The 26,185-nt window shown below is 37.2% G+C and overlaps 1 protein-coding gene across 2 annotated transcripts in view; it reads right to left on the bottom strand.

Annotated features, from left to right (window-relative positions):
* The window catches only part of FGD4 (FYVE, RhoGEF and PH domain containing 4), a 181,088-nt gene that overhangs the window by 120,361 nt on the left and 34,542 nt on the right, over positions 1-26,185 (bottom strand). The window contains exon 1 of one of the 2 annotated variants that reach the window (XM_033118453.1): positions 168-322. The exons of the other annotated variant lie outside the window; for it this stretch is intronic. Within the exon in view, the coding sequence (XP_032974344.1) occupies positions 168-177 (10 nt within the window). The 5' untranslated portion in view covers positions 178-322. Of the gene's footprint in view, positions 1-167; positions 323-26,185 lie in introns of those variants that run through there. 2 annotated transcript variants of the gene reach the window in all.

Genomic DNA, 26,185 nt, shown 5'->3' with positions numbered 1-26,185 from the left:
CATGATAATTTTTCAATAATGATTCGAAATTACTTATTATTTAGTGGTAAACAAAAAAAAATTACCAGTTACTTTATCGACTCATATATTTCGTATGCTCAAAAATTGCAAATGTTTTTACCCTGAGATATTTCACAAATGGAAACTGTAAAAATAACAATACTTACAGCCCCCCATAAAGGATTCCTTTCAAATATCCAGCGGTGCCTTTTACTCTTCTTAATCATCATTTCCTGCTCATGGAGGAATTATTTGGATCTATGCTTTGTGGGTAAAATCTATAGGCATTCTGTACTTAGATATCACACACACACGACTTCTGTTCGACGTGGTAAGAAGTAACTAATGGGAAGTGCAGAGCGAGGTTTCATAACTATTTCTAGCAGTGATGGAGCCTCAAAGAACTACGCAAGTAATGCATTTCAAAATTCCATGTAGATATTTCAAAATGTAGTGAGAGAGCGCTAGAATGCTATGGTGGAATGGGACGGATGAGGCCAACTACATGTGCTTTTATTGTAATTACAGCCTTTAGGTTTATAACAAACTATCCTTCAAATTTAGGTGTTAAAGGATCTTGGAAATTTGTTTTTTTCATGGTCATTAGAAAGTCATAAGAAATACTACATAATAAAAACCATGTTGAAGCTCTCCATCTCCCCCAAAGCAAATGGGCCTCTATTTCTTCCTAGGTCAGCGAGCAATCCCAAAAAACGCGGCAGAAAAACACAGCAAGATCGGAAAGGGCGAAAGGCACCAAGGGGCAAAGGGCGCACCGGGCAGGAGAGAAGAGAAAAGGACGGAGGAAAGGCCAGAGGTAGGGAATGGAGCAGAGAACAAGACGCGCAAAAACACCTAAAGGGGCAGCATCACAAGGGGTAATGAAGCAAAAAGGCAAATGCGAAGGGCCATGGGAACGGAGGGACAGATGCGCGAGGCAAAATAAAACGAGAAGGCCTGAGCAGTTCAACGGGGCAATAATCACGTCTTCCAAGGAACGGAGTTTCTGAAAGAAACACAAACTGAAAATAGTATACCATCTTAAAGTACTTGAGGAAATTTTGATGTGTAAAACTAAATAAACATTTAATGTAGCTTATGATTATGAACCAACAAGTGAAATCATGGAGGAAACTACTTAGCGAAACATACTCTAAAATCACTAAGTCTTATAAACCCTCCCATTGTATGGATAAGAAAACTGAGGCCAAGAGTGTTAAGGTAGGCTAGAGATAGCCATATTGACATTAGGAAGACAAGTCATATACGTTTCAAATCTTCTGAAAGATTTTTTTCAGTGCAATTTCCATGGCATTATGTTTCTAATTCAGCTCTGTCTTAAACATGCTGTCATCCAGCTTAATACTTTCACAGGGTAGTGATTTTGAGAGCTAGTAACTTGCCTGCGACAATCACTTGCTGTCAACAAATGTTACTACAAGCTTTAAAGCTGGTCTCCACGGAATGAGAGTATGGTAAAAAAAAAAAAAAACACGCATGTTCGTATAATGTGCTGGCATCCAACTGGGGGCTAATACTTTCCAGACTTCACCAATCCAAGCCATCATCCTCCCCCAGGTCAGCCGAAGGCTGGGGGCGTCCTCAGCAGAGTGAGGGCAGGTTTTGCACAGGAAGTGTTGACGTATGTGCTCAGGCATGAGTGATGGAGTCAAATGAGGATTGTCAACACTTTTGGTTCCTCTCTAGTTCAAAGGAATAGCAGGAAACTTCAAACTGACCACTGCCAGCGAACTCTTAGCTAAAATTGAAACTGCCCTACTACGCTGCTCCAGTGTACCGACAGGTCTGGAAGCACACTAATGAGTATGTTGGCTCTGGTTCTTGTTTGAGCAGTTTGGTAGGCAAAGATAAAGAAAAGTCATATGGAATATTTTCTGATGATTTGACATTGTACATTGTACATTTTTCTATATCTTTATAAGTAACTAACCTTTTCACAGTTTATTTAGGTATTGTGTGATGCTGCAGGGATTGTACTAAAATAAAACTTCTCTCACATGTGTGCTTTTACTTTTTTACTTTGAGACATATTTTGGTCTGCTAGATTTTATAAAAACAGATGTATTCTTCTTAGCTTTAAATGAAGTGATTTTGATCAATTTAGTCATACACATGATTAGTTAAATTTGAGAATGGCTTTAGGAACCATTATATTAACGAATTTGTTACAAAGCTAAAATTAGTACCCCCTGAAAAATATCATAATGTGGCTAAACATAAATCTTCCTAAAAGGAAAGCAAACAAAACTATTTATCTGCTCTTAACACCACCATCATTTCATTCCAGTCTCAATAAAATTAATATTATTATCAGTAAATTATAGCTGTATGCTTAACTTATTATGTTCCCTGCTCATAACAACCCTAACAAAAAGGTATTATTAGCTCCATTTCTTATATGATGAAACTGAAAACTAAGTTAAATTACTCCCAGAGAGTAAATGGTAGAGTCGCAATTCAAACCCTAGACTGTTTAACTTCAAAACTAGATCTCTAAAATGTAAAATGTCTGCTTATTCTCCGAAAGTTGTCTCAAAATTATTAACCCGGGATGGAATAAGAAACACTTTTACCCTATGTCTGAGTTTTCTTGTTTTTAACCCCCAAACTCAAAACCTAAAACTGTTCATGCCTGTTAAACTTCCTCTTTCTCCATCACATGACTGTTTTCATAACCAAATTCCTCAAAACTTTGAATTGAATCTACTTGTAAGCAAAGTTTTAGACATAAACTAAAATCATAGGATCATTTTAGAATATCTTACAGTCCACCCAGCAACACCTAGTTTTAACTTACTTATTGGTTATGAGAATGAGAAGAGTAAATTTGTCACTTCCTCAAGGTCACTTTGAGCCAGAAATAGATTCTGGTTTAAGGTCTGGTTACTAAACCACACTTCCTCTGCAATGGTAAGCTACCATTGGTAAGCTGGTCACTAATAAACAGAAAATAACAAGAAAAAGTATGCAATATTTAAAATATTTTTCCTGCTGATATCTCTTTCCCCTACCTGTCCATCCCATCTATTTTGCCCATTTCCTGTACCGTATATCCTAGATTGCCATTATGGAAAGAAACTGCAACGGCCTTGGCAGATGAGGAAAAAAACTTTTATTCCTATATCAAATATCAACCAAATATTTCACTTCCCTTTCTTCTTAAAATATGGGATATAGCCTAAAAATTATGATACTTTTAAAAATTGTCTTGTTTAATCCATTCCCTCTAAATTTTACTGGCACAGACTATCTTTTGATTTATAAATTTATAGCAGATCACTAAAAAATGTGTGGGTACCCACACGTATAGCATTTGGCATCGTAGAGGGTACTGCCAACTGACCTTTCTGTGGTGATAGAAATGTGCTGTACTTCTATCTAATAAGGCAGCCACATGAGCACTGCACATGGCTTGTGTGACCAAGGAACTGAAATGGTACTTTAATTAAAATTCTAAAAGCAACCTGTGGGTAGTAGGTAACACAGGACTATAGGCTGGGTATATCTTTCTTAAAAACAAAAACAAAAACAACTTTTAATTTTGAAACAGACTCACAGGAAGTTGCAAAAATAGTACAGAGAGGTCCAGTTTCCCCTAATTATGTCATATTATATAACTATAGTACAATATAAAAACGAGGAAATTGACACAGATACAATGTGTGTTCAGGTTTATGCCATTTTATCATTTGTATAAATTGGTGTAACCAATTTATCAATCAGACAACTCAACGATTCCATCACCACAAAGAACTCTCTCATGCTACCCTTATCTAGTCAGCCCCAGCACCTTTCTTCCCACCAGGTTGCCCTTGGCAACCACTAATCTGCTCTCTATTTCTATCATGTTGTCATCTGCAGAATGCTATATAAGTGGAATCACATATTATGTTACGTTTGAGACTGGCTTTTTTCCACTCAGCAGAATGCCCCCGAGATTCAAGTTCTTGCGTGTATCAATAGTGTGGTGCCTTTTTATGGCTGCATAGAATTCCATACTGTGGATGGACTTCAGTTAGGTTAGCCATTCACATTAATGAATATTGGGTTGTTTATAGTTTTCGGTTTTTACAAATAAAACTGCCACGACCATTCTTGCCCAGGTTTTAGTGTGGATTTCATTTCTCTGGGATACATGCTCAGAAGTGCAACTGACCGGGCGTATGATGAGTGTCTACATGTGCTTATTCTCATTTGTCACGTCTATAATCCTTTTTGGTGAAATGTGTCTTCATGTTGTTTGCCCATTTTCTAATTAGACAGAGGTGTTTTTTTATTTTACTGTTGAGTTTTGAGAGTTCTTTATATAGGCTCAATAGAGTTCTTTGTCGCATATAGGGTTTCCAAATATTTGTTCCAGTCTATAACCTGTCTTTTCACCTTTTTAACAGAGTCTTTGATAGAGCAAAAGTTTTAAATTTTGCTGAAATCCTATTTCTCAATTTTTTGTTTTCTGGTTCATGTTTTTAGTGACATGGCTAAGAACTTGTTGCCAAGCCCCAATTCCTCAAGATTTTTGCCTATGGTTTTTTTTAAAGTTTTATAGTTTTACACTTAAATTGATGCTCTACTTTGAGTTAACATATATATATATATATTTATAGTCTAAGGTTTAGGTTGAGGTTCATTTTTTTTCTTTGTCCATATATATCAAATTGCTTAGCACTATTTGTTGAAAAGACAAACTTTATTACTTTTGCATCTTTATCAAAAATCCGTTGGCTATGTTTGTGTGGGGCTATCTCTGGAGTCTCTATTCTGCTGCATTTATCTATTTGTCTATCCTTCTGGCAATATCATAGCCTTGATTACTGTAGCTACATAATGTCTTGAAATTGGATGAAGTGATTCTCCCCACAGTATTCTTTTTCCTCAAAACTGTTTCAGCTGTTCCACTTACTTTGCCTTTCCACATAAATTTTAAAATAATCTTGCCTATAGCTAGTAAAATCTTGCTAGAATTTTGATAGGAATTCTGTTAAACCTGTGTATCAATTTGGGATAACTGCATCTTTACTACACTGAGAGTTTTCCAATCCATGAACACAGTATGTCTCTCCATTTATTCAGATCTTTGATTTCTTTCATCAGTACTTCGTAGTTTTCATGGGTCTATCTTTTAAGAGCAATCCAAATGATAAGCTAGAAATAGCTTGTAAATGCTACCAAAATAAAAAGTGATAGTCTGAACAAGTTTTGGAAGTCAAAATTATCTTGGACAATTAAAGTTAAAAATCAAGAATAACAAAAACGAATTCATCCATTTGGGGCAAATAAGTAGATTTTACTGAAAGAGAGGCTTTACGTGGTTTACAAAGAAACAAAAGAGCACCACAAGGAATTTTGCAATTGAAAGAGTAAATAGAAGAGATCCGAGGTATAAAGAAGGATAGAGTGAGTATCCTCCAATTACATGCAGCACTGTTTTCTTCCCTTTTTTGGATTATTATATTTATTCTATGTATCAAACCTTGCATTACATGTGCAATAATAGTGCAAGATGAGACCTTTAAATTACATAATTTTAAAGGTTTCTTCTATGTCCTACATTATGTTATTTTATGAATTATATTTTTGAAGAGTAAGTGTAGAAATTTTGAATTTTGCTGCTTTATGCATTTTACTGCTTAAATATCTATACTGGGGAAAAAAACAATTCTGTTGAATAGTAACTGTATATGATTATTTGGACAATTTACTAAAGCTATGGGGAAAAGTGGGCTATGAGAAAAATCAAGGGGATTGAAATTATTTAACCTAGAAATGAGAATTTTAAGTGAAAATGCCTGGAAGGTAATCAGAGAGTCATACTTACCAAAGGGAAGTGCAAGACAATTTTAAAATATATACAAGAATACATTCTTAACAGTTGGAGCTCAAAATACTGTGGCAATAGTAAGTTGTACAAACCATGAAATAAGGGAGGTCCTTCTAATGATGAGTGAAATATAGCTGTGAAGGCCTGGAAGTGCCAAAATAAGTCACAGACCACACCCTGCCCCCAAACATTCTATGAATGTATAATCCAAGCTTCCAGAAAAGCATGCCCAGATTTCAAATCTGACTGAGAATAAAGAATTTGAAGACTGGAGACTGGGAAGCAAATAACACTGATCATTTTCTGTTTGCCTCTGTGTCTTCCAGAATGCATTATTTGTTCACACACAATAATTGCTTGTGGATTGATGAGTGCATACTAGGATATCCCAATGCAAATGGAATTATAATTTGCGGAGAAACAGAAGATAATTTCTGAAAACTAAGAGTGTGGGCATCATTTTCTAAACTGTTGGTAAAGATATGACAGGGAAGTTGAACAGTGGGTAGAGAGTATCAAGAAAAAGCTAGAAGGATTCCTCATATAGAATCAAACAACCTATATCATAATCAACTCATACTACCCTAAATACGTCACTCCACCAGAGTTAGCAGGGTATGAGGAGAATAAAAAAGAAAAACATTAATAGAAGAACCAAGGAGAGAGAGAAAAGGAGAAAGTGTATTATTAGTCACACTTGACAACTACTCAGATGTGGACGAGTAAAACTAAAAGCAAGTAAGGGCCCAATAATAGCAGTGGCCCAAACATTTTTACAATCAAATGAAAGAAAAAATATTCACATTATTTCAATATTAAACAAAGTACTGGAACAATCAAGATAATATACAAACAAATCCAAAAGCATGAAACCAAAGCTAAAAATAGGAACTAAAGTTAAAGGTCAAAGATTTAATGCCGGTCAGATTCTATGAGTCTTAAAACTACAAGATGTATTTAAACTCCATTGAATCACTATTGTAACAGAACAGTAACTTGATTTTTTTAAACTAGAGCTCCAAATTGGATAGAGAAAAATTAACTAATATAAGTGCTTAACAAATTCAGGAAGCCATTTACTAGCCTGTATGAGCTAACCTAAAAGATGATTCGGGTGAATAAGCAAAAGCAGAGGCAACTTCTGCGGCCATCTGTTTCGTCCTCTCTTGCTAATCTGGAAGCAGCTGCACACAAAAGCTCCAAACGACAGAAAACCTTGGGATTCTTTCATCCCATTATCACCCTCTGCCTTCACCACAATCATTTCTACATATATCCACAATCTGCCTTTCATTGTTCACAACTCTTGAACAGCATTTAGTCCCTATTTTAAGAATGAGAGTCTATGGAAGGGGACTATTTGTCTGCATTTGATAATATACAGTAAAAAGCAATATTTACTAAACACAAACAGTTCAGTGTTAAGACCAAATAAGATATATAAATGCATTCAGATGTCCCCGTCACGTACAAATCTTGGCACAACCAAAGGTACTGAAAAGTATTATTCTGTTGATGAGAAATTTTTAAGTTTAATTCTACCAAAAAAAAAATTAAAAAAAAAGACTCTGTCCACCAGTGAAATGAAACATTTAAAATGTCCACAAACAGATATCAATAGGTTGTTTATATGTAAATGTTTTCTTTTAAACCTCCTTCCAGAGCTTGAACCTTTCTTCAAGTGATGAACAAATTACTTTTCACCAACTCATAATTTAAGCCAAGAATGCCTTTTCAGTACTACTAAAAAAAAAAAACCCAAACAAACCTACCTGATTAGAGAGGGTTAATAATAGCCACAAATTCTTTGTGACTATTCCCACAAAGAGGTGGGGTCTATAACTCTACCTCCTTGAATCTGGACTGGGCCTACGACTATCCAACAGCAAAGGGCAGAAATGACATTGCACCAGTTCTAGGTTAAATCTTGAAGAAGCCTGGCAACTTCTGCTTCTTCCATTTTGGAATCCAGGTGCCATACTGTGAGAAGGTATCAGAAGTGAAGCCCTACTGTCATAAAAACCTAAAATATGTACTGGTGTTGGATCCAGGTGATGGTCAGAAGCTGGAAGAAGCTTGAGGAGAATGTCAATAAAGATTTGAAAAAGTGAAGAAAGGTTATAGGCGGCTGAAGAAAGGAGGACTTCAGTTAAGTACTGGCAGAACAATTAAAAACAGCCCACTGCCTGCAGTAATGTGGAAGATAGAAAGATTACCTAATGAACTCATGGATCTGACTAAGGAGAATTTCAGGAAGAATGTTGAAAGTACCAACTGGCTTATTTAGAGGAAACATAAAGGAATTGGACTTGATTGGTTCCAATACACAACGTCTTTATTTCAGCATCTTAGCAAAAGACACACAAAAGTAAAAAATAGTTCAGGGCAAAGATCAAATCCCGGGCTGCCAGTAAAATGTGGCCTCAAGGATGTGATTGTACAACCCTTTGTTGAGCCCACAAAGATTTTAGATGGTTCCTCATAACTCTTTCCATTAGACCAGTGGTTCTAAAACTGTCTGTGTCAAATGCAGCTAGGGGTTTGTACAACCCAGATCACCAGGCTGGATCCTCACAGTTTGATTCAGCCCTAGAACAAGGTCTGACCTCTGTAGTCAGTTCCCAAGTGCTGCTTATGCTGTTGGTATGGATATCACACTTTGTAAATCATGGAGCTAGACCAAAAGGCTTTGAAGAATTTTAAGGGTACTTCTTAAGGACCATCTCTACTAGACACTAGAGCTTCTAAGAATCTTCAAGGTATTTTCACACAATATTCTGACTTAAAGGCAGTCCAAGGTAGAGTGAGCCCTGTCTCAAAGAGATTTGGAAACGGTTTTTATCTAATGCTGTGACCCCAAAAAGATCTCATACAGACTTTGAGAAGTGTATCACTGGAAACATTATCAGCCTGGACTGAAAAGACAGAAACAGCTCAAAATGAAAACTATCAGCGCCCTTAGTCAGACAGGAAGAGGCTATAAACATGAACCATTCATTTCTTGTGGAAAAGTAAGAAGATTCAGAAAACACAGCCAAGAAAGCCTAGAAGGTGGAGACAAGAGCCACAGAGAACCACCCAGGTTATAAGCTGCTCCCTAAACAAGGAACCACCGACAAATAACCAGCTGGATTCTAGAACTGCCATGGATAGGGGACAGCTACATGCCTCCCATTTCCCCCCTCCTTCCCTCCCTTTAAAAAAAATAACAGCTTTACTGAAATATAATTCACATACCATACGATTTACCCAAAGTTTACAATGCAAAGGTTCTTACTATAGTCACAGATACCTACAACCAGTTAATTTTAGAACATTTTTTATCACCTCAAAAAGAAACCTGTACCTTTTAGCTATCATCCCCCAATACATCCATCCCCACTAGCCCTAGGAAATCACGAATCTACTTTCTGTCTGTATAAATTTGCTTATTCTGGACACTTCCTGTAAATGGAATCATACAACATGCAGACTTTTTTGTGACTGATACTTTCACTTTGCACATTTTGAAGATTCATCCATGTTCTACTATGTATCAGTACTTCATTCCTTGGTATGGATACCCTACATTTTATTTATCCATTCCTCAGTTGATGGATATTTGGGTTGTTTCCAACTTTTCGCTATTATCATGCCGCTATGCACATTCATGTACAAGTTTTGTATGGACGTATGTTTTCCTTTTTCTTGGAAATATGCTTAGGTATGAAATTGCTGGGTCACATGGCAACTCTGTATCAGACTGTAAGACTGCTTCTAAAGTGACTGCCTCTTTCTCCCTTCCCACCAGCAGTGTATATGATTTCTCCACAGCCTCTAACATCTTTTTGAAGGGGAGTGTCTGTTGCCAGTCTCCTGTCCCTCTTTATTATTCTATGTTGCATGGGGGAGGAGAGTAAATCATTTGTTTCTTTACTTCACAGGTATTAGTTTGAGATTAGCTGTATCGAAAGAGCCTCATCTGCACCTTAACCCGAATGAGATAAGATCCTGGATTCAAGCTAATGTAGTAATGGAGTGAGACTCAAAGGTCTTTTGTGTGGGTTAAAATGTTTTGCATGTGTCAGGCGCCAGACAGCACACTGTGGTAAACTGTTATTTTGGTGATCACCACCAAAGAACTACATTTCCGCGTATTCACGTCCTTGTACAGTCCCTTCCCACATTGATTCTGAGACGGGTCTGTTACTGCTTAGCCCATTAAAATAAGGCAGAAATGATGGAGGGCCAATCCTAGGCCTAACCCTTAATGGGGTGGGCAGCATTCACTTCTTCCCTTTTGGAATGCAGATACCACAAGACGACCTAAGCAGCCCCTGGATCCCAGCTGAGCTCCTATCCAAGCCTCAGAGGACCATAGCCATTCCAGCATCCAGCCAACACCCCATGAAACAGAACTGCCTGGTCAACCCACAGAATCATGAGGTTAAAAGTTGCTGTTTAAAGCTATTAAATTTTGGGATGGTTTATTACACTGCAATAAATAACAAAAACACAGGTCCCTTTTGGTGTATTTTAAACTTCGGTTCTCTCTAGTCATGATAGGCTAGTTAGTTATGAAAAAATATAACATGCAATAACCTTTTACCCCTGAAAATGTAAGGCATTTTAGCTAGGATGAACTAAACTAACATTGAGCAAATGAAATATGACTTTTTTTAGACTTTACCTTAGAGACAGATCTTAGAGCCTAAGTCACTGCTGATGACAAAACGAGAATTTTCATGTACAGTAGAAAGCAATTAGCAGCTACCCAGGCCATCATGGAGGGCTGGCAAGGCACACCAGGGGTACAGATAAATCTGAGGAAATGCCCTGTGCGTCAAGGAAATTCACAACAGGAATTGGGACGTCCGCAAGGGCTACACAGACATCAAGTAATCTGTGGTAATAGCTAGGGAATCCTCAAGGCACAGTCAGAAGGGTTAAGATGGCAGGTCTTCCAAAGCCTCTTGTTATAGCAACCAGCAAAGATTTTTAGCATCAGTAACTCCAATAAGAATTTGTAAGCTCTGTTTTCTTATGCTGACACCATTGCCATCCTTCTGCTTTGCTCGTTTAGATTTAAAGGGCCCTCACATGTCTGATTGGTCACTGTGTCTTTCAGTCCATCCTATTGGTAGCCATGGTGGCATAAATGGCTGGACCAGGCTTCCTGCATCTCAAGAACAGGGCAATAATAGTAAATCACTGATAAGATGGTCAAACGATTCTTCTAATTTTCACAGGATAGTGCTTAGAATAGTTCCAGACACACAGTAAACTCTTACTATATTATACTATCAACATATTACATTTGATAAATTTGTTCAATTAGCAATGTATGTGCCCTAAGAACAATGACTTTCAAGAAAAAAAATTCAAATAAAAGAGTATCCAATCACAAGTCTATTAATAGGGAACTGGTTTAAACAAATGATAGTACAGCTATACAGTGAAATATTATGCCGCCTTAAAAGAGATAATAAATAAAATAAAGGCTGAACATTTGCAAGATTTGACATGGGAAATTCCTAATATATATAAACGAAAAAACACACTCCCTTTTAGAAAATAAGTATATACTGTTTGTATATGTGCAGATATAAATCTTGTGGACACCATCAGACTAAATAGACATCACAATTTGGGTGGGAATTTCACTTTCTACATAATATATTGCTATAGTATTTGTTGCTGTTTTTTTAAATAGTAAGTACATATGACTTTTATAATCAGAAAAACATTACTGTAAATGCACATTTAGAGCCTTCTTAAAACATAGCATGTTTTTACTTGAATTTGTTCACACAGTTTTCAATGTTCATTCTTCTTTAGCACATGAGCAGCTCATCTGTTTTTAGAACAATGTCAGAAGCTGCTATATGAGCTGTTTCCTGTAACGGGCAGCTATTTTTAATTAATGAGCATTTTGTTGTAAGAGTTCACTGGAAAATAAAACACCACCATTTATGCAAGTTAAACTAAAGAAAGGCTTACTCTCTGAAACACAATGAAAGAGTTAAATTATTTAAAAAGTACTTTAAAAGGTATTAAATGGTAGGTAGTATTAAATGGTATGTAGTATTTAGTATTAAGCACTTTATTTCCACTGTGATTTTGAGATAAATGAATCTCATTTACAATTCCTCAGGGAGCAGTCTAAATTCTATGTACTTAATTTCACCTGAAAAATAATACAACATTCTTTATATAATAGTAGGCACTCAGATGTGAGCTGCGGGAAAATCAGAGGTAAGCGAGATAAATGCAAAGAATACAGAAATAAAGTAAGATTTCTTTTAAACCAGATATCTATGAAGCAACCATGTGCAAAATACTGTCCTTACACTGACTAGAAGAATTAAAATTGTGGTTGCTCTATCTGAAAGTATAAATAGCAACATAATAGCCCCCTCTACTTTATTAGATTCTCCCAAAGTCTGTATGAGATAATATGACTCAAAAGATAGCTGCTATATAAACAAATTATATTTTTCATCAGTCCATTTCTTCAACCCATGGATTGCACAGCGCCACAAGGAGTCCTCTGAAGAGCTGGCAGCTCAGTCAGAAACGTGAGAATTCAACAGCTCCATGGCAGAACCAAAGCTCCAAAGGTCTCACACCAAGCCACTCTCCCATGGATGGAGAAGGGATTTTCCTGTAGGTCTAAAAGAAGGTTCTGAGAAGGCGCCCACTGAACTGTGCATGGTAAAAGAAGGGTTTATTGTTCTCTCGCCAAACTGTAATCCTCATGACAGGTGCCCATCCATCCAATTATACTAAACTGCACCCACACCCTCTTCACTTACCACTTCCCTAAATTCCTTGCATTTGTAAACTGCTTCACAATTTTAAAAGTGCTTTCTTATCCATTAATTTGAGTCAAATGGGTTATAGGATTTCTACCTAATGCATTTAGCTAAAAAATGCTGGCATTTGAGAGAAATTCTGAGGTTGGGGTGTATTCAACATATGGTCTCCATGGAGTGGTGAGGGCTGATGTTCTCTTATGGGGGCCTAACCTGTAGCACACCCCATAGAGGGCTGTGATGGCTAATTCTATGTGTTAACTGCACAGTGTTTCTGGATGAGATTAATATTTAAATCGGTGAATTGTGAGTAAGCAGATTGATCTCCATAATGTGGGTGGGCTTCATCCAGTCAGTTGACAGCCTGAATAAAACAAAAAGACCGGCCTCCATGAGCACAAGAAACTTCTCTAGCAGACTGCCTTTGGACTTCAATCTGCATCACCTTGCTCTCCTAGGTTTGAACCTGTTGGCCCACGCTGCAGATTTGGACTTGTCAGCTTCCATAAATACACGAACCAATTCCTTATAACATACTTTGGTAAGCGCGCGTGCGCGCGCGCACACACACACACACACACCCTATTCGTTCTGCTTCTCTGGAGGATCCTGACGAATACAGGGAGTCCCCTTGGGAAGTCACAGCCTGGCTACCAGCAGTTTAATACCCACACAGGAAGAGTCATTCAGTGAAGGACAAATGGCTTAATCTTTCTTCCTATCATGGTGCTCAGAAACCGTGCTGTGTGGAGATACATGAATATGCCTGAGTGAATATACCATGTTTCCCTGAAAATAAGACCTAGCCGGACAATCACCTCTAATGCATCTTTTGGAGCAAAAATTAATATAAGACTCGGTCTTATTTTACTGTAATATAAGACCCGGTACAATATAATATGATATGATATACTAAATATAATATAATATAATTAATATAATACCAGGTCTTACACTAATTTTTGCTCCAAAAGATGCATTAGAGCTGATTGTCCGTCTAGGTCTTATTTTCAAGGAAACACAGTAGCCAGGCACACCTGATTATCCCTTACTTATTAGATTCCTAAAAAGAAAAATGATTCTTGAAAACAATTCATACTCTGCTCCAAGCTTTAAAACAAATTAAAAAGTTAGATAATTATTAGATAAGTCTCAGCAATGTCTTGTTGAGGTCACTGTGGAAGTGAGAGGGGAAAAGGGGAGGAAAAAATAAACAGACTGGTAGAAAGTACAATGAACCCTGATTCCACACATCGCACACATTATTCCCCGTTACAAATGACTGAATTAGTCATGCCTGCCTCAAAATAACTCATTATGATCCAATATCAACCTAAACAGTTATGGAATTTCTCCATCCGGCTCTCACCCCCTTCCCCAACATCTGCCTGGTGAAGCAAATGACCTGCTGTAAATGTGCTGCCTTGTGGTTATGTTTCATCCTAACTTCCCGCATCATGTCAGCCTGTCTCATCTTGCTGCTGTCCAATCCAGCCCGGTCCCCGGTAGGCAGCACACACAGGGTATCCTTTTACCTCCCCCTTCTCACTGAAAGCACTCCTTCTCCAGGATCTACTTTTGGCCCCTCCCACTCGTCTTCCCATGAAGATGGTGCCCATAGACTACCCTGACAAGTTACATACACAGGATGCCAAAACAATGTATACACATTTTAAGAAAGGAAAACTGCATAAAATTGTAATACTCAATATATACCGATAACAAAGATGAATACAAGTCACGTTTGACTTCTGCAATTACAAGAGGTGCTCAAAGTGGTTACCATCAGCGTCCAGACACTTGTGATTACGTACAACTACTGGGCAGCAACGTTGACCAAAGTGTCCACCTATATACATTTTTTCGTCACCCTCCGGTATTGCAGTTACTTTTCTCTCACTGCCGAATCAACATTTGCATGTAAACATTTTTTAAAAATAAGTATTTCAATCATCTTTACTTCCTCCCCTTTGCCTCTCATTTCCACAATGCATCCTGCCCTAGAGCCACTATACATGTCTAGCTTTAATCCCTATCACAAACTGAAGTTGTAGGTAGAACAGCTATTATATATAATTTAGAGATGAAGAACAGAGGCAAAAAGAATAAAGTGACTTGTACAAGTTAAGACTATAATTAAGGATAAAACTACAATTCGGACCCATTTTCTCATAACTCTTAGTTTAATGTTTTATTATACAAGGAGGCAATAAAACAGTTATACCTGCTCCACCACTTATCGAACTATGACCCTCAATATTAAACTATTGGTGGCTTGGTTTCCTCAGCTGTAAAAATTGGAATAATAATAATATCTACTTTCACTGAGATATTGAGAAGATTTCATGAGATAAAATGTGTAAAACACTGCGAACACTGCCTGGAACATAGGACGCTCTCAAAAAAATTTATCCATTCTTCTTATTATTATTTAATCAGCCTTTCAATGGTGATGTAATATAAATGTCCTACTCACACTTGTCCTTTTTCTTTAATCTTTTGTAGAATCAAGAACTTCAGCTGGATGAGGCCAAATGCACTTAAGAAACTATAACTAACCCAGTGTTTATTTACATAGCATGCTTCATTGGGTCACATGTAAATAAGTGCTTAGAGAAACTTGGGACAGAAAGAAAAATCACAACTTAAAGAACATTTCTACCTGTTGCGATGACTTCTTCTTGGCTACGTGACATAGCCAGAAAGTGCAGAACTTTACTTAATTTTGCCTCATGGGATCACTTTATAGAACACTCACAAAGCAGTCTCGATGTGGCTACATTCTAAATCCAAGAAGCAAACTCACTGTGTGGTCCTCTTCCTTTGCCATTTTTGACCTTGGGCCTTTATTCATAACATTCAATTGCTCTGCCCACATGGATTAATGCTTCTGCAAAGAAGCAGAACCGAGTTCTCATTTAAATTCTCACACAATCTTTTCAGACCTCAATGTTGCCAACAAGGACACCTCCTGTCCCCTTACTTCACAATTTCTTCAGAGCAAAAGCAGTAAAGACAACAAAGCATAACACACAGCCATTTACCACAGGCTTCCAGGTTGCTGCACAGAGGAGAAAAAATATTTAGGGGACGGTATCAATGTTCCTCCAAGGAACGCCTCTTAAGTATCTGCAGCACAAAGTCAACAATGGGCTACGTACCTTTAAACAGTGATGTAGTTCTTGTGCTATACTCTTTAAATTGTCTCCCAGAGAGTTCCTATTTTAATTAATATTCATCCACCACAAAGGTACGCTTGACATTGACATTTTAAATTACAAATTATAAAGGATTTTGGAAATCAAGACTTTTAGTAATAAGGGAGAGCTGGGTTGAAGCTTTACTCCTATTACATAGCTATGTGACTTTGAGCAAGCTAACCTTTTGAATCCTTGGGTTTTGTTTACTTGTTTTTTTTTCAGTGGTGGTGGGTGTTTTGAATAAAGAAGACACCTTTTCTCTCACAGGGTTATGAGGAGCAAATAAGATCACACATACCACGTTATGAACAAGAATCACCAGTCAACACTGCTCCTATTCCATCAGCAGCTGAGGCAGCAGTCTATTTCATTCAACAGTTCACACCTGAACTGCTGAAGTTGTCTCAAGTAGATTCGCTAGGTGATGTGAGTTCACACAAGCCCACTGATCCAAGAACTGAACGAAATAAGGTTAAAACCCACCCACAAAAGAAATACAGGGTGAGTGAGAGTTTTAGCAAAAACGTCAGCTGTGATTCACAGTACTTACATCGCATTTTTATTCTCACTGCCTTTAATCATCGCTATAACACAAATAAGTGTGGGGTGAGCTCATGAAAATGTCAGTGCCCCCCAAATACTATTTGAAGATCAAGGTCTAGGATCCAACCTTACATCTTTCAAAAGGTATAACTTTCTCATTTTGAGTATGGCCCTGGAGGTTGACAACCTAGAAAGTCTTCAGTTAAGACAGAAAAACAAATTTTAAAAGAATGTTTTCTTATTATCTTTTTCTCTAAGGTAGGTGATTTTTCAAACTGTGGTCCCATCCCATTAGTGGGTCCGATAGAAAATAGCCCAGTGTATAAGCACACAGAAAGGATAAGTTTATTTCAGACACACACACACACGCAAGCACATGTACACACAGACTGTTGTACTGAGTTGTAGTTAAAAAGTTTGAAAGCCACTATTCCAAAGCATAGTTACTGACTACTCTCCTTCTGAAAATAAGTAGAAAAGCATTTATATATTCAGTTTCCATGGTAACACTACTTTGTAAAAGTCCATTTGCTGTAACAAAGAAAAAGAAGACAGTTTAAAATGCTGGACTCTTAAGAAAGGGTTCCCTCCCACTTCAGTGCTTTGGTTCCAACTGATCATTAATATGCCCAGAAATCTAGTATATGCCAGAAATACATTTTCAAGACAAGACACAATCTTATGAAAAGTTCACTAGGGAGGGGGCAGGTACAGAGGGAAAAACATTTTATTAATGCCAGGTGTTGTACTAGACTATATGCCAGGCACACATCTAGGCTTCCTTTTTTTCATCCTCACAATTCTGTAAGTATCACAATGTGGTAGCTGCTATGACTTTACAGTATTGCATGTTAAGTGATGACCTAATGAAGGTCATTTTCTTGTCGTCACAGGACTGGCAAATGTGGTCATTACCACCGTCGATCAGCAGTGCTTGGTTGTGGCTGAATAGGACCTACATTCAGGGTTATGGATAACCAAAAGGTATAATTTAGAACATCTTCCAGTCTCCAATTTTTTCCATAAACAGACTGCACTCAAAACAATAGCTTAATTGCCACAAAACTGGAAATCAAGAGCAAGACCTGCCAGTGACTTGCTGTGAGATCTTGCAAAAACCTACTTCTATGGAACTCTGTGCATATATACAGCAAGGATGACTGTACCTTACCTCCCTGATGACAGAGGTTTGCAAAGTTTCCAACGGCTAAGATTTTATGATTCATGCCTTTAAGATGACACATGCTAAGTTTTAAATTCCATCACCAGAAACTTCATCACCAGAGGTAGAACTGAAATAAATAGCAGAGAAATAAAGTCTAGGACTCCAATTCTCTCCTAGTGGCACCCTGACGGTCTCTCCCTACCTCCCACCCTGCAAGTATGGCTCACTAGGCTCCCTAGTCTCATAAGTCCGCCTACAATTCTTGCCTCTGTCTTGCCACCTAGTGGCAGCAAGATTCACGTGACTAGATCAATGCTGACTCCTTGTGTTCAAGAGACAGAAAGGTTTGGGCCATTCCCGGAGCCAACCAAGTTCTTAGCCACCAGGCAAGAACCACAAGACTCCAATATAAAATGGGGATAAGACATTCTGTAATGTTGACCAAATAGCTAAGCCCTGTGCTTGGCATATGGTGGTTGCCTTCTTTCCCTTCTATCATCCTGGCTCTACTTTCTTGAAACAATGGGTGGAGAGAGGGGACCCCTGGGGAAGCTAAGTAGAGTTCCAAGCATTTTTACACTTATAAATTGCCTCCAGCCTTTTGTCTATTTTTATAAATATTTGGAAACCTATTTGGATAAAAATTAGTTTCGTTTTAAATAAAAGTATATAGTGGCTTCCTCATAGATGAAAAAAATAGGCAGAAAGCAAATGCTAATGCATGGTGGGGTTTCAATGGCATTGATTTAAAAGGTGAACAAACCCTGGAGAGAATGTGTAAATGAAAGTTAATGGCCTTGAACCAGAAAAGGGAGAGTCAAATACAGGAGAAAATAATGTAATAATAGCAATTATTACGTACTTAAAGGTTTTGCATGCACCACTGTATTTGACACTCATCAGAAAAGGCAAACCATGGAATAAGCAGTGAAGGCATCTATAGCTGCCACATCAAAAGTGGAAAAGTAATTTTTCTACCAACTTTCCTATGACAAATATGTAGTTTTACTTGTTATTAACCACCTGATACTCTTCAGAAAAACAAATCAAATCCCAAACTAAAAAAGTCAGAGTGAAGGCCTTTAAAAAGCCAAAAGGAAGGATAATAGTCAGACAGAGCGCATAAACCAGGAACAAGAGACGAAGTTATTTCATTTTCAAAATGCACAACATTCTTGAAATTCACCCAGAAAGGTTTCTGTTTGTTTTATGGCATCTCTCAGTGCTTTGTGCAAATATGTGGATTCAAATTCCACTCTGCTAGTCGTATAAATTCACAGCAGACAAATAAACGACTTGGCAAAAGACATCAAAGTAATCAGAGAAACACATGAAGAAATGGAAGTATTACTACTGACTTCATCAGGTAAAAACCTCTTAAGCATTGTGGCATTTTTCTTCATCTTGTTAGCTTCAAAGACTGAAGAAATCACTTGAAAGCTTTTGTGACAAGCCTAGAGATATATGAATCGTAAGGAGCCATGAAAAACTTTATCTGAAAAGGGCAACAACAAAATCAGTAAACTTTGTATTTACACTAGTTTTAGTTGCTGGAATAGTTATCCCCCCAGCCCCCACCCCCCAGCAGTCTTCTGATTCAAAATACGATCATTTCCCAAGAGAAAAATAGTTTTTCCTAACTGAATATTCTATTATCAAACACAAACTTGTAAGAGCCAATATTAACTCTGAACATGATGAATAAGTTATGGACTCCCAGACAGAAACAAATAAGACACATCACATATGGATTAGATATTCAGGTAGGGTTACGGTAAGTACAACTTTATAAAAAATTCACTAGTAATCTACTGGAGAAAGTCAGTTTCTTGCATTCTTTATCTCAGATAACAGTATTTTCAAATGCTCAGTTATTCAATAAAAACAATATGTACAAAAACCATGGGTTTTTAAGAGAGCTTGGCTGAAAGATTGACTCCTTTGAGCCTCAGTTTTGCAGTCTATAAAATGGCAACATCTGTGTCACAGGATTACTGTTAACATTGTCACATACCATATACTACAAAGGAAACCACAGTCTATAGCACCTAACAGAATCTAAACAAATCCTCAAACAACCCACCCCCTTTATGCCTTAGTTTTTCAACATCTTTCTCTAAACCAATCATGTCAAATTTTTTTTCATCATACAACCCATTAAAACTTCTTGACGCTGCAACCTAGGATATAAACATTTATAATTTCTATACACATACCACTGTACTATTACAAAATACACAAAAACAACTTTTAATAAGATGATATAAAGATAAGATAAAACCCAGTTTTAAATATTGGCGTCATAGTATTTTTAATATCTCAAGGCATGACAAAACTGAAGCCAAAGTTCATACTGAACAACACTGGATGTCAATTCGTGATAATTCTGATTTTATTTTTTTGTCACCTTCTTATCCCATCTAGTTAGACAGTCATTGTCTTTGATTCATAATGTGACTCAGAATTACTAGAAGTGTTAGCTCTACTATTTACTTACTGTTCACCTGTGTTGTTAGGCTTATCTCTTCAAACTGTGGTTTCTTTAAGAGAATATTTTTACACTCATGTACCACTTTGTGAGAGTTTAGTTAAAGCTAGACAATATATTCTATAAATTCACTAAGCCATGCACATAGGAATTGCAATGTTTATTAAAATACTAACCACAAAGGGCAAAAAAGCCCTGCCATGCCCTCTGAGTTGTGGAACTGCCACTGTCAGGAAGCTTTACCTACCACGGGGGATAGAACATGTGATAATGTGACATTCAGACTAGGAAGTGAACATCAACATATAGAATAAGTAAGATGATTTTTCAACATATATATTAAATGTTAGTAAGACTTTAAAAAAAATAAACAGAAGTTCTAATATTTTCTCCCAACACCCGGATTGTCTTGAATACTCCTAGTGTATCCACACCCTACATCACACTTGGGCTTAAACTCTTAAAACAGCCTCCTAACCAATGTCATCTTCTTCTATCCTCCAGCCTATATCTTCTGCATTGCTTACAACTGTTAGTTTTCTAAATTATAAATCTGGTCATGCTACCCAATCCCTCTCGGAAATCCTCAATGGCACTACAACTCCTCACAGGGTAAATCCAAACTGTGTAGCATGGCAGAAAAAGCCTATAGCATAAAAAGTCTAGTCCCAAAACTCATAAAATCCAGCTTCATCTCTTAGCAATGCCCACGCTATGCCTTATTCTGGAGCTACAGCAAACTGTTAGGTGTTTCCTGCACATGGTTTTGCACACCTTCATTCATTCCGCAAGCATTTATTGGCTACCTGTTATATAGCAGGCATTGGGGAAGATAAACAACACCCTTGAAGGCCCAGTCTCCCCAGCATTATAATCAAGTAAATAAAATTACAGCATAACGTGAAAAGAACTCTAACAGAAATTTATACAAAGTGTTACGAAAGTCGAGTCTGAATATTTCTTAGCTCCATGTAAGTACTATTTCCTTCACCCAGAATATACTTACCTCTTTTATTTTTTGTTTGATAACCTTAGTAATTCTTCAAAAATCCAGTTCAAATGTCAATTTCTACTTTAGAAACTGCCCTGGAAAGACTTGGTCACTTCTTCCCAGCAACTCAGGTATTACTTTGTCATATTGTTATGGCCCTACTGCTATTTCATAATGACATTTTCAATTCAAATTTTGTACAAAGGTGAATCTTCAAATGTTGAAAAGCATTGGGCAAAGCTGCAAAATAATTATTTCACCTAATGATAATTATAAAATTTTTAAAGTTAAGATTAATCCAAGAAACATACTTGCTCTATAGATGATACATTTTTGCAACTTTTAATGGAAGTATAATACACATGCGGAAAATGGACATACCATGCTCAGTGAATTTTCACACACTGAGCACACTCCAGTAACCTGCACGACTCTTAGGTCTTTATAAGTCCCAGTAACTATCTGACTATTTGTATTCAGACACTAGGAAGTGATAACCTAGTATTTAACCACCGGGGCTCCTTTAAATAACAACAACTCTTTCAAATATCAAACTTAGAATGCAAAGGACAGATAAATTATAGCAGGAAAATATTTTGTGAATAAATAAGATGATTTAAATTGAGTGAGCTGCATAATCAACTTTTTAGTTTCTCATATTGATCTGAGATATTGGTTTTGAAATAAATTACACTATTTTCTTGATAATTACTTTTATATTTTTAAATGCATATGATTCCTTTTTAAAATATTTTTGTTGAGGGTGATAAATCCAAATATAGAAGTGTCTTTAAGTGGCTTAAATTTATTTCTTGTGACCCTTGTGATAGCGATAGTCAAACATCCCCCAAACAACCACAATTTACCAACCAAACTGATACTCTCTTTCAAATAACTATCTGCTGGCCCAGCTCTTCCTGTTGGCTAAATCCTTGAAAATTTTTAATTCTAAAGAGTCGATGACTCAAGAAATTTCGAAAGTATCATCATTCTTGTTCATAATTTTCTTCCTACAAATAGCCAGTTATACGAAGAAAGGACCAGCAATTCCAGTACAAGGCCTGGCTTGTTCTCTAAGTAGCAGCGAAACTTTAGCAAACTTTAGGCAAATCCCTTAAACTCTATGGTCTGTTTTCCTCACCTGTAGAAATGGGGATAATATTACTAAAGAATAGGTGAATGGTTTCCCAACAAAAAAAGCTCCCTTCAAATTCAGTTACACCTGTGGAGTATTGCTGCTAAATCTAGAACAATGAACATAAAGTTAGAAGCCATATAATAGAGCCCTAACCCTACCATTGATTTGTTGGGTGACCTTAACTGAGTCCTGAAATCTCTGGGGCCTCACTGGTAAGAACCCTGGACGAGATCACTAATAACTGTTTGGGTGACGGAGCACTTGAAATTCATGATGCTCTTTACAGAACATGCTCCTGTAGGATGAAATAAAATATTGATTTACCAACTAAGTTCATTGCTATCACACACAGGGGACTCTTGTGAGCAGAAAATATGACTATACTATACCTATTACAAATTAAAAAAAAAAATCACAGCTGTGAGCAAACAAAGCCACAAAAAATTGGACCTTTTGAGCTTTAATCTTAATTTGCATTTATTTGTACCTGGATAGATTGTATCTTGAATTCAGTTAGAACTTCCAAGCAGACAAATGGCAGGAAGTGATGAAAGTTAAAAAAGAAAAAATTGAGCCGAAAAATTTTAAATGAGGAAATTCCATTCATTACCTAATTAACAGGAAAGCAATCCTGTCATTATTGAATTTAATAATTGATCATTTAATTGCAATTGCAGAACTCTTCACCCCAGCCCCTGACAGCAGAGTTAGAGGACCAAAGCTGTACACATTCTCCAAGGTCCCTTTCAGCCCTAGGACTCTGGTTTCTCCTGAAATTTGCATGTACTTCATGCTGTTCTGGACACAAATAACAATGTAATATTTTTAAGAGTGCCAGTGTAATTCAGAGGGCAAATATTTTCATGCGGGTAAGTTCTTAAAATGACAAAGCACCAAGTTCACTTAGACAGAATCCAGAAATTTTAACCAGATCATGCTGCCTCCTGGAGGCCAAAGGTGCATAAAACATCTCTCTATTCATCACAATGTCTAGTTTTAACAAACATCATATATGCTCAAATACTTCTTGATAATGACCAAACAGAACATGCCCTGCTTATTTTATTATTTTAAGTGATTCTTTTTCTAATTTCTCGATAAAGATCTACCTGCATTTAAAAAGCTGAAATGGTGAGGGGTAAAGTCTACTGAAGAGAGAGAACAAATGACAGATATTCTGCTATCAGTCACAAAAATGAAATATTAATAAATGCAAATATTTAAAAAATATATACTGTAAGTTTAAATACAATTATCTGATAGTTTATCTTTAAATCTAAAAGGACTACACTGCTACAATAGAACCGTATGTCTAAAAATAGCTCTAAGTATAAAGTAAAATTTTATCTGTAAGTATAAAGTCTTATTAAACAAAATGGATAAAGGTGTTTCTCAACCCAGCAAACATTGAGAATGAACACACATGGCAAGGAACTATTGCTGGGAAATCCTTGTTCATAATATTATTGTTAAAGAATCTGTAGAAAACACTGAGATGAATAAAATTTAATTCAAGGAAGTCAAATACAATGCAACCTTCCTTACTTCTTTTTGGCTGCATGCTGCTTCATTGTGTTGGTGTAATGAAAGATCTGGCAAGTGGGAAGTTTCAATGCATTCACACAGGGCAATTCTGCAGCAGTCACCCTGGGGATAAACACGCTCTCCAGCACAAAGAACTATTCTAAGTAGGTCAGAGCTCCCCAAACAGTATTTAGATCACCAAAACCTTCAAAAAAGACTTGAATGCTCTGTCACTTCACCCAGAAAGGAAGAAAAATACAAAGAATCACAAGATACATTGTTAGAAACAAGAACACTGAGGATTTAAAGGGCAACTATTAAAAGAGAATTGTCTGAGATTCTAAATTGGAATCTAGTCAATTCAAGATATTTACCAACAAAATACTCGGTTAAAAGCATACTTATGCTCCTGTTAAATTAAAGAAAGTAAAACTAAACTACTAGATTAGAGATACAAATAGAAATCAAAACTTGTTTAACACAACCATTTGTTATGGCCTCAGAAGCTGGAATCTATCAGATTCATATATTCTTAAAACATTCGTGATTAAAAAAAAAACAATTTTTAAAAGTCTTATAAAAGGACTAGTGGTTAACGAAAGGGCAAAAATCAAAGATTCTGACAAGAGAAAAATTCTGAAATGTTCCTAATTAAATTACAGTGGGCTGGAGAAAAGGAGGCAGAGCAGTTAGGCCGTTAGTAGCCAGGGGCCCCCTAACAAGACAGCTCACATTCCTGAGTATATGTTGGAACCTTGAATTAACTTCCACAATTATCTGAAAGAGAGAACAGCCAGGTACCATGAATCGCAGGAACCTCCACTTTACACATGTAGTTTACACATGTACTTTCCAAACAGTTGCCCACAACCAATCCGAAGGAGCAAACACTGATTCCTTACAGACTCTGCTGAGCCTGTCCCAGAACTAGCTCTGCTTCACCTTCCCACCCCTTTTATCTACAGCCAGTGCAAATTCTTTCAAAATGTCTTGAGTCCTTCTCCCTCCTACCTGATGTATAAAAATGGACCAGCTCCAGGATGTCGGACATTTTGCCCTTTCCACCTGGCACTGCTGCTGGTGGTTTAGATTTCATGCCCCAGGGCCTGGTATTTTTCTTGCTAGCAATAGCCCAATAAGCCCTTTCTTTTAAAAGACTTTAAGGCGTGGAAGTTAAAAATTTTGTTTAATATATCTAATAACAACCAGAACATATGAGTGTCTTGTGGAGAATGCTTGAAAAGCAAATAATAGATATGTAAAACCTTAATTTTTCCTAGACTCCAAAACCAACATTGAGAGGCACAAGTCACTGTTTTTCTCATTCTTCAACAATTTCTGGCTGCCTGGGCATGCTAAATGGTAAGAAAGGGAACTAACTTTTAAACCTATTGCATCTTTTTTCCTCCATGACTCAACAGCAACCCAAGGCTTTAAAGTTCACCAAGAAAACACAAGGGGCCTAGAAATGTTAAATCTTCACAACTGACTATTATTTCTGTTTTTATGTCTAGATGTGACAACCTCGGCATAATCATTTACTCTAAAATAAACAAGGAAGAAAATCTGCAACTTTTTTTGTGTGTATGTGACAAGTATCCAAGAACATGTTAGCTTACAAAGAGATAAGTTTATTCTAAAGATGGAATGGTTTCTTACAGAATCCAAATGCAAGGCTGCACCTCAATATCAGGAAACAAGAAAGCGGGGAATTGGAAGACCACAGAAACCTAGGGAGTGTCTGCTTCCGACCTCTACATCTCATTTCATGGACTATTCTTTCTCCCACAACCCACTCTGTTATTCAGTCTCCCTGGCCTACCTCACTGCTGGGAAAATTTCTGGGAGCTGAGAGACCAGAGGAAGAGGCTCACAACTCTTATCATTATGTTAAACTGTTAACGTATTAAAGAAACTTACATAGGAGGCAGTCCCAGGTGGCAGGAGACACCATGCATATCCTCCACACTGTGCTCAGGTGCTAAGGGGTTACACAGGACAGGGCAGGATGGACAGGAGTACTGGGGAGTGACCTGCCTGATAAGGGAAAAATGCCTATCATGCTTGCCTGAGGCGGCGCAACAGCCTGTTCCACCAACCAGCACAAACCAGCTTGCTGTGGGGCATAGGGAAGGAGTCTCTGAGGGAATTTAGAGGAAGCAACCTCTGTTCTGCCTTGGATCTGGCTGGCAGGTCCAGCAATGCTTAGGCAGTGGTCACATCCTGGAATAGTCTTTCCTTTACATACACATAGGCCCCGATTTCATATGTTAATATGATTTTCTCAGTCCAAGATCCACATTCCTAGAAGGATATTCTGACTGACCCAGCTAAGGTCTGCCCATTAAATCATCCATGCCCAATCAGACAGGGTACCTGAAAGCCCATCCATTTGGCAATGAATTCTTTTGTTTTTTTGTAGGTCAGAAAATGCCTAAAATGTCTTCATTTCACCTTTAAAATTTTTATTAATATTTGTAATTACAGTTGACATGCAATATTA

Source organism: Rhinolophus ferrumequinum, chromosome 10 (genome assembly GCF_004115265.2).
Source record: "Rhinolophus ferrumequinum isolate MPI-CBG mRhiFer1 chromosome 10, mRhiFer1_v1.p, whole genome shotgun sequence".
NCBI lineage: Eukaryota > Metazoa > Chordata > Mammalia > Chiroptera > Rhinolophidae > Rhinolophus > Rhinolophus ferrumequinum.
The sequence above is the reverse complement of the archived record's forward strand: the minus strand, read 5'-3'. Positions and strand labels throughout refer to the sequence as shown.